The sequence below is a fragment of the Asterias amurensis genome, chromosome 7 (assembly GCF_032118995.1).
Source record: "Asterias amurensis chromosome 7, ASM3211899v1".
In the NCBI taxonomy this organism is placed as follows: Eukaryota; Metazoa; Echinodermata; class Asteroidea; order Forcipulatida; family Asteriidae; genus Asterias; species Asterias amurensis.
In genome coordinates, this window is record NC_092654.1 from 13,014,620 (window position 1) to 13,031,435 (window position 16,816).

Sequence of the window (16,816 nt, forward strand, 5' to 3'; positions counted from 1 at the left end):
GGATAAAACTTTTAAAAATAACTAAATAAATTAGGTCCAAGAATCATTTTGTGGGAACTCTCATGATTAAATGCACTGGACACCTTTGGTAGTTGTCAAAACCAGTATTTTCACTTGGTGTATCCCAACATATGCACAAAAGAACAAATCTGAAAGAGAATTTTGACTCAATTGGTCATCAAAGTTGCAAGAGAATAATGAAAGAAAAAACACCCTTGTTGCACAAATTTGTGTGCTCTAGGTTTTAGGCCTGAGGTCTTCTAATATTTGATTGAAAAATCACCTCTTTCTCATAAACTACGTAACTTCAGAGGAAGCTGTTTCTCAAAATGTTTTATACTATCAACAGCTCTCCATTGCACTTTACCAGGTAAGTTTTTATGCTAACAACTATTTTGAGTAGTTAGTAATAATGTCCAGTGCCTTTGAAGGCAGGGTACTTACTTGTATACTGGAGTTTAACATCCGACTGGCTTGAAGCATCGTTAAGGACTACCTGAAGTTTGTAGAGGGTTCCTGAATTCAGACCACTGAAGGCAGCAATGGTTGGTTGACCTGTAGGTGAATACATAAGTTTGTTTTATTCATTTAAGTTTAAGATCCTGCGGCCGACTAACGAAATGCTAGGATTAATCCTACAGCAACTCGAGTTAGGACGAGTAACCCACCCCAACTTAGGATGGGTTCAATGCGCCCTACGTATTTGGATACGGAACTGAACTATAGACCCTTCCTTAGTCCTAAGATTAATCCTAAGTTAGGAAGAATTTGGTGAAATCGACAGCTGATTCATTATTTTAAAAGTTGTTCTCTTTGCCAGTTTTATTTTGGCTTTTAGTCCATTCGTGTTTGGCTATGGTTTTTTTAAATGTTAAATTGTTGTCCCTTCCTCCTATTGTGGTGGTGTTTTGTTGTGGGTGCTGTTTTGGAATAATCTTGATTTGCTTTTCTTTTCATGTTTTCTAATGTGTGATTTTTAATCGTTTGAGTGAAATCTCCTTTTTATATTTTAAAAACATATTTTTATCGTTGGCAGGGGTTTGGTTTTACACATCTCTTGATGTTAGTTTTTGCTGCCCTCAGTAGCATGGTTGAATCACTTCTGAAACAGGTCTCATACTTCAAAACCTAGCTCCACATACCTTGCAGGGTATAAAGCACTATATAACAACCGAGTATAATATTATTATTATTGTTGTTATCACCATGTATGGCAATGTCGACAATAATAATTTTGGGGGTAAAACTACAAACCTCGTTGGCTATTGATCCTGCGTATAACGGCATCGGACTCGGTGCGAATGGTGGCTGAGTAAGCAGTTGCAGCAGGAAAGTCATCAGTGCCAAGAGGTCCCCAGACGATGTCGATTGACGACGTTGTAACCTCCGTAACTTCAACGGAGAGGACTGGCAGGGATTCTGGATCGGAAATGAAATTTCTTTTTTACGTGATGTGCTATTCTTTTGAGGGAGTAATCTGCTGCTTATCAGTGTAGTGTGCGACTTTGGCTACTACACTGGCAGACACACTGATCTAGATGTAGCTGTAGACAAAGTTGCCGTTTTGGAGACGGCCTTAAGGCCGAGTTATAGTCTGTCGTGCGATGGTCGCGCGATTGAAATCTTGATGTGCGATTGCCAAAAGACACAGTTTATAGGTCTCAGCGATGACTATAAACCGTGTTTTTTTAGGATAACGCATCAAGATTTCCATCGCGCGACCATCGCGCGACCGACTATAAAGGGGCCTTTACTTTACTTTACTTTACTTTTGATAATATTATCACTCAGAGGTGGCTAGTGACGAAGATCTAAATCAGACTCTGAGAAACCAAACTTGTCACTCAAAATCATTCAGAAAAAAGTATCTGCCAAAACATCGGGCCAATTTCATGGCTCTGCTTACTGTCAGGCATGCAGCTATAACTTCACCAATAAAGAGGAAATTACAAAATGTGAATGATTTTGTATAGTATTTTTTAATTGTGAATGGTAAAACTGAGATTGAAAAAGAGAGGAAATCGGCTGATCCAAGTTGCATGCTTGCCTACTGTAGGCAAAGAATCAGCGCTTACAGACGCAGGGAATTCCAAGCTTACATCAAGCCTATTTCTCAGGTAAAAAAAGCACTTTTGATTGTTTGTGCATGTGCGAACTCCACAAAACTCAACATTCTTCAATTGCACAGATAGAAATTTGGCGCTTGCAAAGTAAGCAGAGAAACTTGATCGTAAGCACACTTTGGCGTAAGCAGAGCCATGAAATTGGGCCCAGTTTTGCCCTACACAGAAACAGCAAAAGACGCATCTTTCTGAGAGTGATCTTCTAGAAAGGGGCAAGAAACATTTTCTCACCAGTGGTGGCTACAACATTGCGTGGCTCGCTACGTGTCTCAAAGTTGGTCTCACTCCCGCTAATTGCCTGGACACAGATGGTATAGGTCTGGCCGACACCCAGTCCGGTGACAACGTAAGTGTCCACATCCGCAAAGACGATTGCAACTTCAGTCACAGTGAGATCAGCTGACTTGTAAAAGATGCGGAAGCGGTCAAACATGCCGACAGTAGAGGGCGCTGTCCAGGTGATTGGGACACTGGTGGCGGTAGGGAACAAGTCAGTGGTATCCACCACTGTCAAGGCGGTAACAGGATCTGGATCTGAAAGTTAGTCATAAAAAGTATGAATGATTAACTGATTTCTGGATGAAAGTGGGATTCGAACCCACGACCTCCAAAATAACATGCCAGCGCTCTACCAACATCTAGGCCTACAATGTTGGTAATTCGCTACTGTGTCAGAATCTTTGTTTGGGGTGCTAGTCAGAAGCTATACAAAGGTTAGCTGACATGTAGCCAGGGATCAAACCCACACTTCTGGTACAACCTGGGAAGAGGCAGCCAGAAGATTACCTTAAGCCAAGAACCCCATGGAGAGAAGACAATGAGGGAAGTTTCAGTTTTAAATGTGGGAGGGTAAACCAAAATGATTTACTCTTTGGCAAACCCATGCAATCAGGCAGGGAATGAAAACCCAACCCACATAGTGCCCCCAGCGTGATTTGAATCGGGGTCCCAGAGACCGAAGGCAAGGCAAGATACCACTAGACCAACTGGGCCCAATTTCATAGAGCTGCTACGCACAAAAATTTGCTTAGCATGAAATTTCTTCCTTGATAAAAACAGGATTACCAACCAAATTTCCATTTGTTGCATATTGCTTGTTACTGGTACTCAGCTGTTGTTTGCTTATCCTGAAAATCACGTGGAAATTTGGTTGTTAATCTTGTTTTTATCAAGGAAGAAAATAATTTCATGCTAAGCAAATTTTGTGCTTAGCAGCTCTATGAAATTGGGCCCTGACCTCCCTGTAAACAAATCCTCTTCAGAATACTTACTGGTTCGAGCTTGAATAGACCCTTCTGTGACTGGAGTCGCAACCGTCAGTACAGTGATGTCATACAGGGTACCGGGGACCAGGTCGTTGATGATTACTGTTTCTAGGTTGGAGAAGTCCGTAGAATGGCCGGCCACCTGAACCTGGTAAAGGATGTTCGCTTCGTTGCTGGACTGGCCCCACAAGAGTTCCAGACTCGTTGTTGTTCTACTCGGAACTATCAGTTCCAGAGGTAAAAGAGATTCTGTCGAAGAACAGGAACATGAATAATTATAATATGTAAGTATTGTGTGAAGCTTTGCATGGTGTGGAGAAATAAGAAGAAACCATAAATAAATAGTAAACTTGCTGGTACAACGATTTGTAAAATCTCTTATGAGTGTGTGTTGGCTCTGAAAACAGCAGGTTTGGTCTCGGCGTTTCGAATAGTATACTCTGCTTGTCTTCAGGAGAATGCATTATATTATGAGACCGCATAATGCAGAAGCCTCTACGCGGAACAATAATGTGCAAGGAATGAACCACTATCAACAACGCATTAATAACAATACGGTCACAAACCGGGAGCAAATGGAGAGTGATAACTATGAGAGTGATATGAGTTCTACAGGATGAAAAGGCGACAATAGGAGTAGCAGTATTTCAAGGTTAACAAAACGTAAAACAAAGAAATGAAATATATAAAGCAATGTGGTAACAGAAGAAAAAGACTGATAAAGATTCAAACAAATTTGTCTTTGCAAATCTGAACCGAGTCAGCTTCGATGAAGCAGTAAGCTGTTCCATATAACGAAGGTGCAACAAAGTGGAAAGCTCTTACACAATAGAATTGAGTCAAAAAAAAGTTTAAAAATTGTTATAGAGTTTTTTATAATTTTACACTGAACTTTTGCTACTATTTGCTCTCTGATATCATTCCTGGATAGAAAACATGAAATCATTCCATTACAGGCATGATATTTGGTCCTTGACAAAAAAAACAGGAACATTTTATTGAGTACACTTATTCAATAAACTCAACTAAAAAAAAAGAAAAAAAAAAGAAGGTGTCTCCACATGTGCAAATCGCAATTCTTGAGAGCCCTATACACATCAATTAAGTCGAGGCCATACAGCATCTCAAATTATCTTGGTCCAGATGACTCTGTCCAGCACGCAAGTATGTACAATGTACCTCTTCAGTGCTGGTCAATCAGGTGTCCCATTTCAGTAGGTCCATTATGGAGAAACATTTTCTCCCTCGTGAGGCAGTGCCTCAGTGACAATAGACCTTATTGCAAATACTGGGTGCGCGCGTTATGCCTGAAATGAGGTGCATGCTGGTCTAGCTAGCGCGATCAAAGCTAGACTAGCATGCGCCTCGTTCAACAGCTAGTGCTTGCGCAATGAGTATTTGCAAAATAGGTCTATGATAGTATGTAGCTATACAAAATACTTACGAGTAGATTCAGTCCGGCCGAGAGGCTCACTCCTCAGCTTGGGCGATCCAACTGTCACGAAGACCTCGACGAGGTACTCTGTGCCCGGTTGGAGGTTCTCAATCAACAGACGAATCTCGGTGGGCTTGAGGCTTATTTCCTGGATAGGAACCAAGCCTGGCTCAGACACGACTACAACAAAGTTTTCAAAAGTGCTGGATGGACCCAGCCAGGAGGCTGTCAGGGTCGTCAAGGTGGCGTCACTTAGGAATAAGTTCTGGACCGCTTCAGGACCTGTGGAAAGAATCATACATGTATCATCAGAAAAATAAGTGGATTAAGGTCTAGAAGTACCAAGATCTGGCCAGGGAACTTCGAAGGTTTGGTGAGTGAAAGTGAAAATAATCACGGGTTTTGGAGCACTTGGCACCATTCTGAAAGCACTGGGTAACATCTAGACGAACTAGGGATAAACTGTGGAGGTACATCTGTTACAGAAGGCGGTGCTTTTAGGAACAGAAAGGATCCTGTGAAAGACCCTTGAGATCTAAGGCTATGAGACGTAGCTTGACTCAAGGAGTTACCGGTACATAGGAAAATATTATCTCTCTTTTGCATGCTGTGATAAAATGAAATAAGACTTGTATAGCGTTATTATCTGGAAAACTGTTCACTGAGCTGCATGTTAGACCTCGGAGTTCGCAAGTTTGGATACAGCCAAAGTTTAGTACCTGGTTATCCTAAATAGTCAATGTTTATGGGATACTTACTGGTCGTTTGTTCAGCTTCACCAGTTAATAAAGGATCACTCCCAATAGCAGTCAAAGATATCTGGACAGAGAAATACATAAAGTAAAGCACATTGTATTGCTTGTCCCTTTGTCTATACTTCATTTTAGGAATACAAATATTCTATTGAATTGAATTGAACTGAATTGAATATGTATAAGTCAGGCAAATTTACCTTGTAAATCCGTTTAAGGTACGATACTGATCAGGCTCACAATGATCAATACTTCCTACCAATGCGAAACAAAACGTCACAAATTTGCAACGAATAATTCGGGGAAGAGTTGAAATGTGCTCAATTCCTGCTAAACATGTGCAGGGAAACAGGGCTGTGACATCAAAATTTGTATTGCATTCACAGGAAGTATAAACCGGGCTTTTACACATCCAGCAGCAGTACGGTAGTCTCTCATGAGAAAATGCAACGTAAAAATAAAAAGTAACATGATGATTAAAGCCATTGGACCCTTTCGGTGAACAGTGTTGTCCAAGGCCCACACTTTGTGTACCACAACTTCTGTATCAAATAACAAACCTGTGAAAATTTAGGCTCAATCGGTCGTCGGAGTCGTGAGAAAACAACGGAAAACCCCACCCTTGTTTCCGCGCGTTTCGCTGTGTCATGACATGTGTTTAAAATAAATCCGTAATCCGTAATTCTCATTAACGAGAATTTACATGTATATTGTTTTGCTGTTTTCTCAAAAAGTAAAGCATTTCATGGAATAATATTTCAAGAGAAGTCTTTCACCATTGCTTTCTGTAAACCCTGTAAGTTATTTGTAAATCTGTGAACTTTTTTTTTTTTTCTGAACCGAAAGGGTCCAATGGCTTTAAAAACCCAACCTGATACAGAGTTCCTGGCGTCAAATCAACGAAGGTGTGCCGTGGGGATGCAATGGCCGGATAGAAGGCAGGGATTGGTGTTCCTGATTGGCCGTCAATGATGGGCGTGGCCACAAGCTGGTACTGAGTCACCGCAGGATCGGTGAAGACCACACCCCAAGCGACAGATATGGATGTTGAGGTAAAGTCAACGATGGAAATTGTGGCCTCTGGAAGTTGCACTGTGAATGAAAGGTTTATAAGAGATTGAAGAGCAGTGTTGTAAAAAAAAAAAAAAAAAAAACTTTTTTGAAATGGCTGCCTATTAAAAAAATATGTTTCTGTGGGAAAGGTTTACATGTATGACACAAATAAGTCTGAAAATCATTCATGCTTGGGTGAGCACTGCTCACTGAAGAACACGTAGCTGCCATCTTGGAGTGAATTTTGTAAGCTTCAAAGGACTTAGGGCCTACCTCTCACAAATTGGAAGGCTAATTACTGCGCAACCTATTTTTCATACCCTTTACAAAAGTGAGCAGTACTCACCCAATCATAAATTATTTTCGGACTTTTTTGTGTCATATGAAAGTTGAGTCCATAAGCTATCCATCTTAAAAAAAACCCATCTTTTTCCTTAGTGTCTGTTCATTGCTTTATTGTTCATTTGTTGTATTATCTGCATTGCTATTGTTTTTCTAAAGCGCTGTGGTCTAAATGAAATGGCGCTATTAAAAAAACCCATTGTATTGTATTGTATTGTATCCATACATATAACGTTTCCCACAGAACCATATATTTTTCATTCGGCAGCCATTTCAAAAGTGTATATTAATTTTTTACTCTTATTTTTTGTTAATATTGCTTTTAATTTTCCGTAACATTCTTAAATGTTTTACGCAATTTTTATATCGTAATTTTATCATGTGATTTTATGTTTACTTTTAACATGTTAGATTCTTCGCAGGGCCCAAATGGAATACAGTTTTTTACTAATTTGGCTCACCCTTGGTAAATAAAGGAAATAAATAAATAAAGCATGCAGCGTTCCTGGTTTGATCATATGTTATCTGGGTTTGTTTTCTATAGCACGCACATGCGCGCTCACAGATGCCATGTTGTGGGACAGGTATTTGAATGGTAAAGTCCTTATTCGATACGGTCTATTGGCCAGTTAAATTTCAGCAGAAGTAATTGATCTGGGGTTAAATAAGGACACAGTTAAGGAGCGGGATTTGCATCAACGACCTCCGGATTATCAAGCCGACACTCTGTCTATGGGCTTTCTAGCCCTAATGTTTGCAGTTTCCCTAATTTTTGTCAACATCTTTGTTTAGTGTTGCCAGTCAGAAGCCATACAACTGTGTAGCTGCAGTTTAGCATAAGGATCACACCCATGTTTTGTCAGGTGGAGGGTCAAATGTAAAAGTGATTAACTAATACTTGTTTTACTTTTCTATACTTACACGTTAATGCTAGCACTTCAGCGGTGACACTTTTGAGTTCTTTATCCGTGCCTGGGTCAATGATGGTGACTATCCCTATAGTGTAGGCGGTACCTGGGTCCAGACCATTCACTGTCAGCGTACTTGGTGCATCCCTTGGCACGTTGGCAAAGATCTGTGGAAAGAACACAGACCACAAAAATCAATCTTGTTTTTGGCTTCCTGTTTATAAACTGCTCTTTTTCACTTTTTGGGGGTAAACAAAAAATCACATTTATATATTTAATTGGTACGTCAACATGGGAATCATCAGAAAATGTTCATTTTGGATGTTACTTCCACTATAGTAGAGTGTCATGGCCAAGTGGTTAAGAGCTTCAAACTCATATGGTGGTTATACCATCAAGAGTGTGGGTTCAAATCCTGGTTGTGGTACTTGTTTCCCTGAGCAAGATGCTTTAGTATGATTGTATCTCTTCACTCATGTGTATAAATGGGTACCTGCGAGGGTAGAGGGTGATCTTGATTATAAAAAAAGCCACTAGCACCATACAGCAGCTCAGGGCTGTACACTCCCCAGGAAGCTGAGAAAGTTTAAAGGAGTGTGTTGTGTAATGCATGTAAAAGAACACAGTGCACTTATCGAAAAGAGAAGGGGTTTGCCCGGTGTTCCTGGCTGTGGCTGCTGTATGGGCGGCAGAACCTTGTAAACTTAATATTAATAGTGGGGTCTCATATTTCATCACTGCAATAACCTATCTTTCTGAAAGTTTGTATATACTCAGTGCCTTGAGTACCTTGTTTGGTAGATATGTGCACTATATAAGACTTTGATATTAATGGCCCAATGACCAGGGCACTAATGTAAAGCGCATTGAGATGTTATTGTGAAATAATGTACGCTGTGTAAGAACTAGTTATTATTTTTATTATTGTTTATTGTTATTGCTATTGCGGCCGCTATGGGCATTTTAGTAAAAGCCACTTGTGGCTGCTATGACTCTCAATTAGGTTAAAAAGCTGCTCTATGGAATTGACAGAGGGCTTGGGATATTTCCTGACCAAAAACCTTACCTGTCTTGCTCCGTCCGTAGGGAAGTAATAAACCTCAAGCTCATCGAATTCCCCACTTGGAGATACCCACGTAAGATCCACTGAGATTGCAGCCTGATTGGTCGCTGCTAAAGAAGTTGGTGGTTCAGGACCTAAAAATAAGGATAAATTATTTAAAGGCATTGCAGCCGATTTCACGAAACCCTAGGATTAATCCTACATGTATCTCGAGTTAGGACAAGTAACCCATCCAAACTTTAGGAGGGTTCAATGCGTCCTACACGTCTTTGGATCTGAAACTCCTAAGATTAACCCTAAGTTAGGAAGAGTTTGGTGAAATCGACGGCAGAACACCTAAAATATGGTAATTACTCGAAAAAGTTATTAGAATGAAAACTTTATTTCGTAGCGTGCACCGGAGAGCTGTAAACAAAATATTGTGGGGAATGGCTCCCTCTGAAGTAACATAGTTTTGGAGAAAGAGAAACTTTCTAACTCAAATAATGAAAGGCTTCAGGCCTGAAGTCTTTTAATACTTTGTTAGGCGTCTGAAAGCACACTCAATTGTGCAACAAGGGTGACTTTTCTTCCACTATTCTCTTGCAACCTCGCTGAAAAATTGAGTCCAAGTTATGTTGTTTTTAATGCATATGTTGGGATACACCAAGTATGAATACTGGTTCATGACAACTACAAAAGGTGTCCACTGCATATAAAGGTAACAAGGGTCATAGATTGGTAAATACTTCAAAAATTATTGAACGTACAAAGTTACTTGGTGAAAGGCACTACTGGAGCTGTTAATAGTATAAACTATTTTGAGATAAGATTCCCTTCGAAGTTAAAGGGACACACACAGGCCGAATTGGGCTTTTTGGGCTACAAAATAGACTAAGATATGACTTCAACGGTCTTCCAGGAATGAAGAAGAACAGTCCTTAAAAAAAATCATTAAATTTTGCCATTTTTGAGCATTTTAAGACAAAAACGCAGGTCGCGTGATTGTTCTAACCAAAAAGTGGTACAAACAATCACGTGACCTTCCGGGCTAGTTTTAATTTCAGCCGTCTAAAAGTAACTTACTTAACCAAATTTAAATATTTTTTTTACAAAATTATTTTTGAATAATTGACGAAAAAGATCATGTTTTTAAAATTATCGCTACAAAATGTAAATAATGGTGAAAAATCTAACGTAAGATTCAAATTCAAAGAGTCCGTGTAACGAAAGCTTGTTATATGGACGCTTTTTTTTTTCTCCATTTTTTGCTGAATACGTGACATTTTGATGATTTTGTTTACAGCAACCATCTATTAAAACATTATTTATGATTCTACACCCCTAAATTGCGCTAACGGTGAGCCGGTGTGTCCCTTTAAGTGGTTTGGATGGTTTTTAATTCACAAACATTTGTATCTGAGCTCAGATTTCTAAGGGTTGGTGTGCGCTTGTGAATGCTGTGATGCGGTTTGTACCCTCAATGCTATAGCTATTTGTTAAAAATTCTGCTGGCATATACCATGTTACTTGGCAAACTTCTAACACATAGATTTTGCGCTTGCCAAGTAATTGGAGAGTTGTGATCCTAATCAAAGATTTTGGCAGTAAGCAGAACCATTAAAATTGAGCCCTACTCTATAACATGGAAAGCTATGGATTAAGTTTTGCAGAACAAATTCCCTGCATAAACTCTTAGTACAAAAAAAAAACTTACTTGTCTTTTGCTTGATTGGCAGAGAGTTTTCCATGACCTGACTGTCCAGGAAAATGGACTGCAACTCGAAGGTGTACTCGGTTGCCGATAGGAGGTTGGGAATAGTAGTTGTTGTCAAGTCCGCACTCACAAGCTTCGTACTCTGACCCACCTGTGGGGCTGGAGTCACCCTCAGGTTGTAAAGTGCTAGATTCGGCATGATGGACGCTCCCCAGATCAATGATATAGAGTTAGTGGTGACCTCAGATACTTGAACCACAAGCGGGGATATACTCTCTGAGGAACACAAGGGAGAGTAGAGAGTAAGGCTGAGTCTAAATAAACGACTACAGCTGGATTGCTGCGTCATCATCACTAAAGTAAAGAGCCCCCAAAGGGAACTGTTAAACAAGTATTTTTTAAAGGTGAGGAATTACAAAGTAATTTTTGAGGTGAGGAAATAAAAATACATTTCGTGGGAAAAAAATAATTTCCGTATTCTTTTAACCTTTTTCAATATTTTTTGTATCTGTCCCTTTAGTTGCTCCGTACTAAAGAATAGGATGTCCTAAGTAACCCTCAGAAACAACGCATGCCAACAACTTGGATTCGACATAGTCAATCTCCTAAATGAGTATCAATGACTTTTTACTTTTGATTCGCTACGTGAATAATATAGAATATGAACAGACCCTTCACATGAAATATGTTAGTTGCACATAGTGCGTTCTCAATAACATTTTGGTTCGCAAAATAAGGGAACATCACACTGCTTTGCATGCGGCAATGCGTGACACAGACGTACTCATGCATCTGAGTGCACATTTCTATGGTGTTTGCAAATGAATACGGTCTGTACGCATGCAGGAATGTTTTAGTATATGTTATGGAAAAGATCTATTAGCACAAAGGTGTGGCAGAGATGAGGTGTTTGACGATGCGTTTGTATAAACTTGTTTCTTTTCTTGTGGTTTTACCTGTGGTTACAGACGTCGTGATGGCTTCACTCTGCGAAGCAAAATCCCCAGTGCCCGAACGGGCTACCAGTTCTAGTGTGTACGGTGTATTTGGAAGCAGGCCTTGCAACTTGTCCGAGATGGCCGTCTTATCCAGCACCCGACTCGTTGGATTGAGGGAGCCCTGCACACGGTAGGACAGCATGTAGTCATCAAAGTATCCAAAAGGTGGGGCGGCCCATGTAATGGTGAGATCTAGCGTCCCAATTGTCTGAGCCATCAGGAACCTGGGTGGCACTGGGGCTGTAAAAATTGCAAAAATAAAGAAAGTTAACATAGAATGACATTAAGACAGGCTCAGGCCGATTGGTCAAGTGCACTGGACTCAAGCTCTGAGACGAATTTCATAGAGTTGCTTAAACACAAAAGTTTGAAAAGCACAACTGAACTATTCTAACCAGAATAAGGTTTCAAGCCAAAATACCATGTCACATGTACTATTTCGGAATGGTACCTGCTTACTTCTGCTAAGCAGGAATATGTTAAGCAAAATTGACTGCTCTATGAAATTTGGCCCTGGCTTTTCTGACCAGCAGAATTCGAGTAATAGTGGTTAATCTTTTTAGGATGGACGCAAAGCAGTAGGTCCTGTGTGTTATTGCACGTACAATGTATCTTAGGAAAATAGAATTAGCTGCACTGCAAACTGCTAACCATCCGAAAATGCGGAAAAATAGTTCTTGACCTGACATTTTGACCCTAGCAGAGTCCTTCTTGAAGGCTACAGAAAAAGCCTGCTAGGGTCGAAACGCCAGGACATGAATTATTCTTTTGCACAAAATAAATATTTAGAATTACCTGTTCGTTGGCGAGTTGTAGCGAGGGGAGTTAATTCAGTGTCATACTGTGCCATCAGTTCTATCAAAAACTCGTTCCCAGGTGTCAAACCTGGGAATGTGTGTTCAGTCTGGTCCGAAGCAATCGCCTGCAAAAAAACATCCCCAAAATTAATTTGGTTTGTTCATACAGAGCCTACTAATGTTGGCCCTCTCCCGTGCTACATACACCAATAACAATAAGTTTATCAGAATATCATTGTGTAGTATTGGTCATTCAATAGAAGTAAATTGTTTTTTTTCTTCATGTGTATGAGCGAATAGAAGGAGCATGAAAGTTTCCCATTCATGACACTTGAACAGACACTTGGAAGTGTCGTGGTCGAGCGGTTAAGAGCACCAAATTCAAACTCTGGTCTTTCTGATCCGCAGAGTGTGGGTTCGAATCCCCAGCCCTGACACTTGTGTCCTTAAGCAAGACTCTTAACCATTGCTTCGTCCTTCAGATGGGACGTAAAGCCATTGGTCTCATTCATTGTGTAGCGTATGTAAAAGAACCCAGGACACTTATTGAAAAGAGAAGGGGTTCGCCCCGGTGTTCCTGGCTGTGGCTGCTGAATGCACCATAGCACCTTGTAAACCCTTATAAGGCCTTACATAATTGGGTCTTAGAATTCATCACTGCAACAACCTTTCTTTCTGAAAGTATGTATATACTCAGGGCCTTGAGTACATGTACCTTGTTTGGTAGATACGTGCGCTATAAAGAGGTCGATATTACTATTATTATTATTATTATTATTATTGTTTCCCTGAGCAAGACCTTTAGCTATAATTGCTTCTCTTTATGAAGGGGTAAATGGGTGCTTGTGAGGGCAGAGATGGTTCTTGTGACTGCTTTAGCTTGGATTGGTGTGCTACATATTATTTGGCAGCACAGGCTGTATACTCACAAGGGAGCCGAGATGGTTTAAGAAATAAAATGTGAAGCAAAACATTTACCGAAATTTGGCTCACTTATTTGTACATGTAGCTTGGAGTAAAGGTTTCCCCCTAAATTTGCGACATTTAATGTCAGCTAGATTTGCCCATGTGGTTTAAGTTTGATACAGGCATTTAATATTCCATAAATATTGTAAACAAATTTGCACCAAAATTTAACGAGGGGCAATAATGGCCCTATAGTTAAACACAAAAATTGTTAAATGGTGTTTGAAGCTTTGCATGGTGTGAAGAATAAGAGTAACTATGAATATAAATATTAATAGTAAACTTGCGGGTACAACCATTGGTAAAAAACTCTTTTGAAGAGTGGTGGCTCTGAAAAGAGCCGGTTCGGTCTCAACGTTTCGTATACTGTTCGAAACGTCGAGACCAAACCGGCTCTTTGCAGAGCCACCACTCCTTCAAAAGAGTTTTTACCCATGGTTGTACCCGCAAGTTTACTATTAATATTTGTATTTATAGTCGCTCTTATAAAAATTAAAAGCACTGCTTTAATAAATTTAAGCAAGGCTCTCGACTTAATGAAGCAGAGATTTTCCACATTCTTAGCCAAATGTTTTTTTCGCGATCAGAAGCACAAACTGACCATTCCTGACCCAAGATTGTCACAAAAAGCAACAAAAACTAAATGAGATAATCAGGAAACAAAAAGATTTGGTAGATATACAAACAAAAAGATATGGTAGATATACAAACAAATATCGCAAAGACAATGTGGGAAGACAACATTTAAAAAGCAACCCAAACATTATATAAACAAGAAAAAATAATTTGAAGCACCATCCAGATATAACTTTTTCAGGCGAGGGCAGCATTCACACAAACCATGCACAGAAGCAAATAAAAAAGCATATACATGAGGGGTAATGCAATGACAAGTAGTAGTTTCTTTGCATGATTTCTTGAAATCGAAATGCACATCATATGGGCCCCGTGCAGTGCTCAAAGATTATTTCAGAGAATGCGCCGTATTTTTAATTTGGTGAGGGCGCTCTCAAACACAATGTATCACCTCCGGGGTAACCAATGTAAACTATATATGCATTTATACCCAAAAAATTTATCAAAGACTCGCACACATTACCACCACAGACGCCATATCTATCATGAACAATGCTTTTAAAGGAGCCGTTATACATTGTAATCCACATCTAAAGCAACTTAAAATTCGATGGTGCAACAAAAGAGACAGAACGCCAATTTAAACTGTGCAGGACGAAATCGCGTTAAACCCCGGATGTGATAAAAATACTTTTGAGTGCATCCTCACACTATAAAAAATTACGGCGCATTGTGAACACGTTGAGCACAGACAAACAACAGCCCCACCACCATCTTCATTAAATTAAGATATCTAATCATCTTACAATTGCATCACTTAGATCCATCTGTAAACAAAATTCAACATCGAAAAATAAGATTAAACCTTAAGAAATTACAATAAACTGAACTGCTTTCTTATTTTCTATCTCGGATGTTGTACATCATTCACCAACTTTTCTTAGTGAAGTATATAATGAGATCTCCCGGCAACTATTGTAAGTTTATTATATAAGTAATTTCGCTGTTGTGATTTAAAGACACTGGACACTATTGGTAATTGTTTAAGACCAGTCTTCTCACTATCTCAGCATATGCATAAAATAACAAGCTCAATCGGTCATCGAAGTTGCGAGATAATAATGAACTAAAAAACACCCTTGTCACACAAAGTTGTGTGCTTTCAGATGCTTGATTTCGAGACCTCAAGTTCTAAATCTGAGGTCTCGAAATTAAATTCGATGAAAATTACTTCTTTCACGCAAACTACGTCACTTCAGAGGGAGCCGTTTCTCACAATGTTTTATACCCTCATCCTCTCCCCATTACTCATTACCAAATGAGGTTTTATGCTGATAATTATTTGGAGTAATAACCAATAGTGTCCACTGCCTTTAAGTGATCAATGTTTAAGTTTCACCCTTTCAGTATTTAGTTATTGCTCGGAAGATTGCTGTATTTGCTCTTTGCATTTAAAGTTGTTTTATTTGATTGATATGGGTTACTTATGCCTCCCCCCTCTTGAGTGTTTAATAATGAGTATTTGTGTGTTATTTAATGAGGTTTTTATATATGTTATTTAAATTTTCACCTGCGTCAATTACCATACTGAGTGCAAATAATAGAATCTGCAAATTTGCGTAGTGTGAAATAAATATGTGTGATGAAATCGCCAGCGACCCACGCTATAATAACCGTGATCAAGACCTCCTACAAAAATCGCATCCCTATAATTACTCAATTTCTGTTATGATTTTACAGGGCATTGGGGCACTAGGAAACCAAAAGAGAGACTGTTCATCCGAGTAGTAAGAAACTATGGATGAGGCGCCTTCAGACGGTTTAAACCACATGGTCTGCACATCCAAGAAGGAAATTTACATCTTTTCTGAAGGATATTTTACATTTGACATAGCATTAGGCCTATATTTTTTAACTGGTCAGGTTTTTAGCTTTGTTGTTCTTTTTGTTAGGCACATTGAGGAATCTGTGGTTCATAATGCGCTTTATAAATGCTGATTATTTGTTATTTTTAAATGGCTAACAATGAACTGACTAGTGAGAATTCAGCTCTCTATTATGTTTATGTTTGAGGTATAGTGATTCTGGCTAGTGACCCCTTGCACGCACGTCACACCCGTTGACTATGACACGCTCACATCTCTGGTGGGTAATAGGTTTACGTGTAAACGCAGCGTTGCCTAAAATGCGCACTTCACTGAATAACAGACAGTGACATTGCCCCCAAAAAAGGGCGCATTAAAGATTTTTCTAAAGATGACATCAGGTGAATTGGGTCAACAGGTACTTACACTGGGTGGCACGGTGCCATCGATGGGACTAATGAACAGTAAGTAGGACCTGACATTGCCGGTAGCAGCACCCCACAGGATGGATATAGTCGTTGTCGTGTAGTCCCTGACAAGAATCTCATTCCCTGGCACTGGTTCTGTTAAGATAAACAAATCAAAAGTTAAAAAATTATACATTAAAGACACTGGACACCGTTGGTAGTTGTCAAAGACAAAGTTGTCATAGTGTTCTCACTTGGTGTATCTCAACATATGCACAAAATAACAAACCAGTGAAGTTTTGAACTCATTTTAATTGTTTGTCGAACAACAACCTTGTCACACGGAACCTCAAAATGTAATTCTGAGGTCTCGAAATCAAATTTAAATATTTTAGTGAAAAATTACTTCTTTCTTAAAAACTACGTTGCTTCAGAGGGAGCTGTTTCTCACAATGTTTTAGACTATCAACAGCTCTCCATCGCTTGTGTTACCAAGTAAGTTTTTATGCTAACAATTTTTGTGAGTAATTACCAATGGTGTCCAGTGCCTTTGAACAAAACATTAGAATT

General features: G+C 39.4%; 1 protein-coding gene across 2 annotated transcripts in view; it reads right to left on the bottom strand.

Moving 5' to 3' along the window:
- Positions 1-16,816, bottom strand: part of LOC139939398 (uncharacterized) — a 161,934-nt gene that overhangs the window by 48,298 nt on the left and 96,820 nt on the right. Inside the window, exons 77-90 of one of the 2 annotated variants that reach the window (XM_071935232.1) lie at positions 16,266-16,402; positions 14,781-14,801; positions 12,431-12,557; positions 11,594-11,875; positions 10,638-10,913; positions 8,945-9,075; positions 7,892-8,045; positions 6,447-6,667; positions 5,582-5,642; positions 4,833-5,105; positions 3,395-3,637; positions 2,355-2,657; positions 1,255-1,419; positions 445-555 (exon numbers count right to left, since the gene is read on the bottom strand). In XM_071935232.1, coding sequence (XP_071791333.1) covers positions 445-555; positions 1,255-1,419; positions 2,355-2,657; positions 3,395-3,637; positions 4,833-5,105; positions 5,582-5,642; positions 6,447-6,667; positions 7,892-8,045; positions 8,945-9,075; positions 10,638-10,913; positions 11,594-11,875; positions 12,431-12,557; positions 14,781-14,801; positions 16,266-16,402 — 2,505 coding nt within the window. The remainder of the gene's footprint in view (positions 1-444; positions 556-1,254; positions 1,420-2,354; positions 2,658-3,394; positions 3,638-4,832; positions 5,106-5,581; positions 5,643-6,446; positions 6,668-7,891; positions 8,046-8,944; positions 9,076-10,637; positions 10,914-11,593; positions 11,876-12,430; positions 12,558-14,780; positions 14,802-16,265; positions 16,403-16,816) is intronic. The other variant, XM_071935233.1, reaches the window with a different exon arrangement.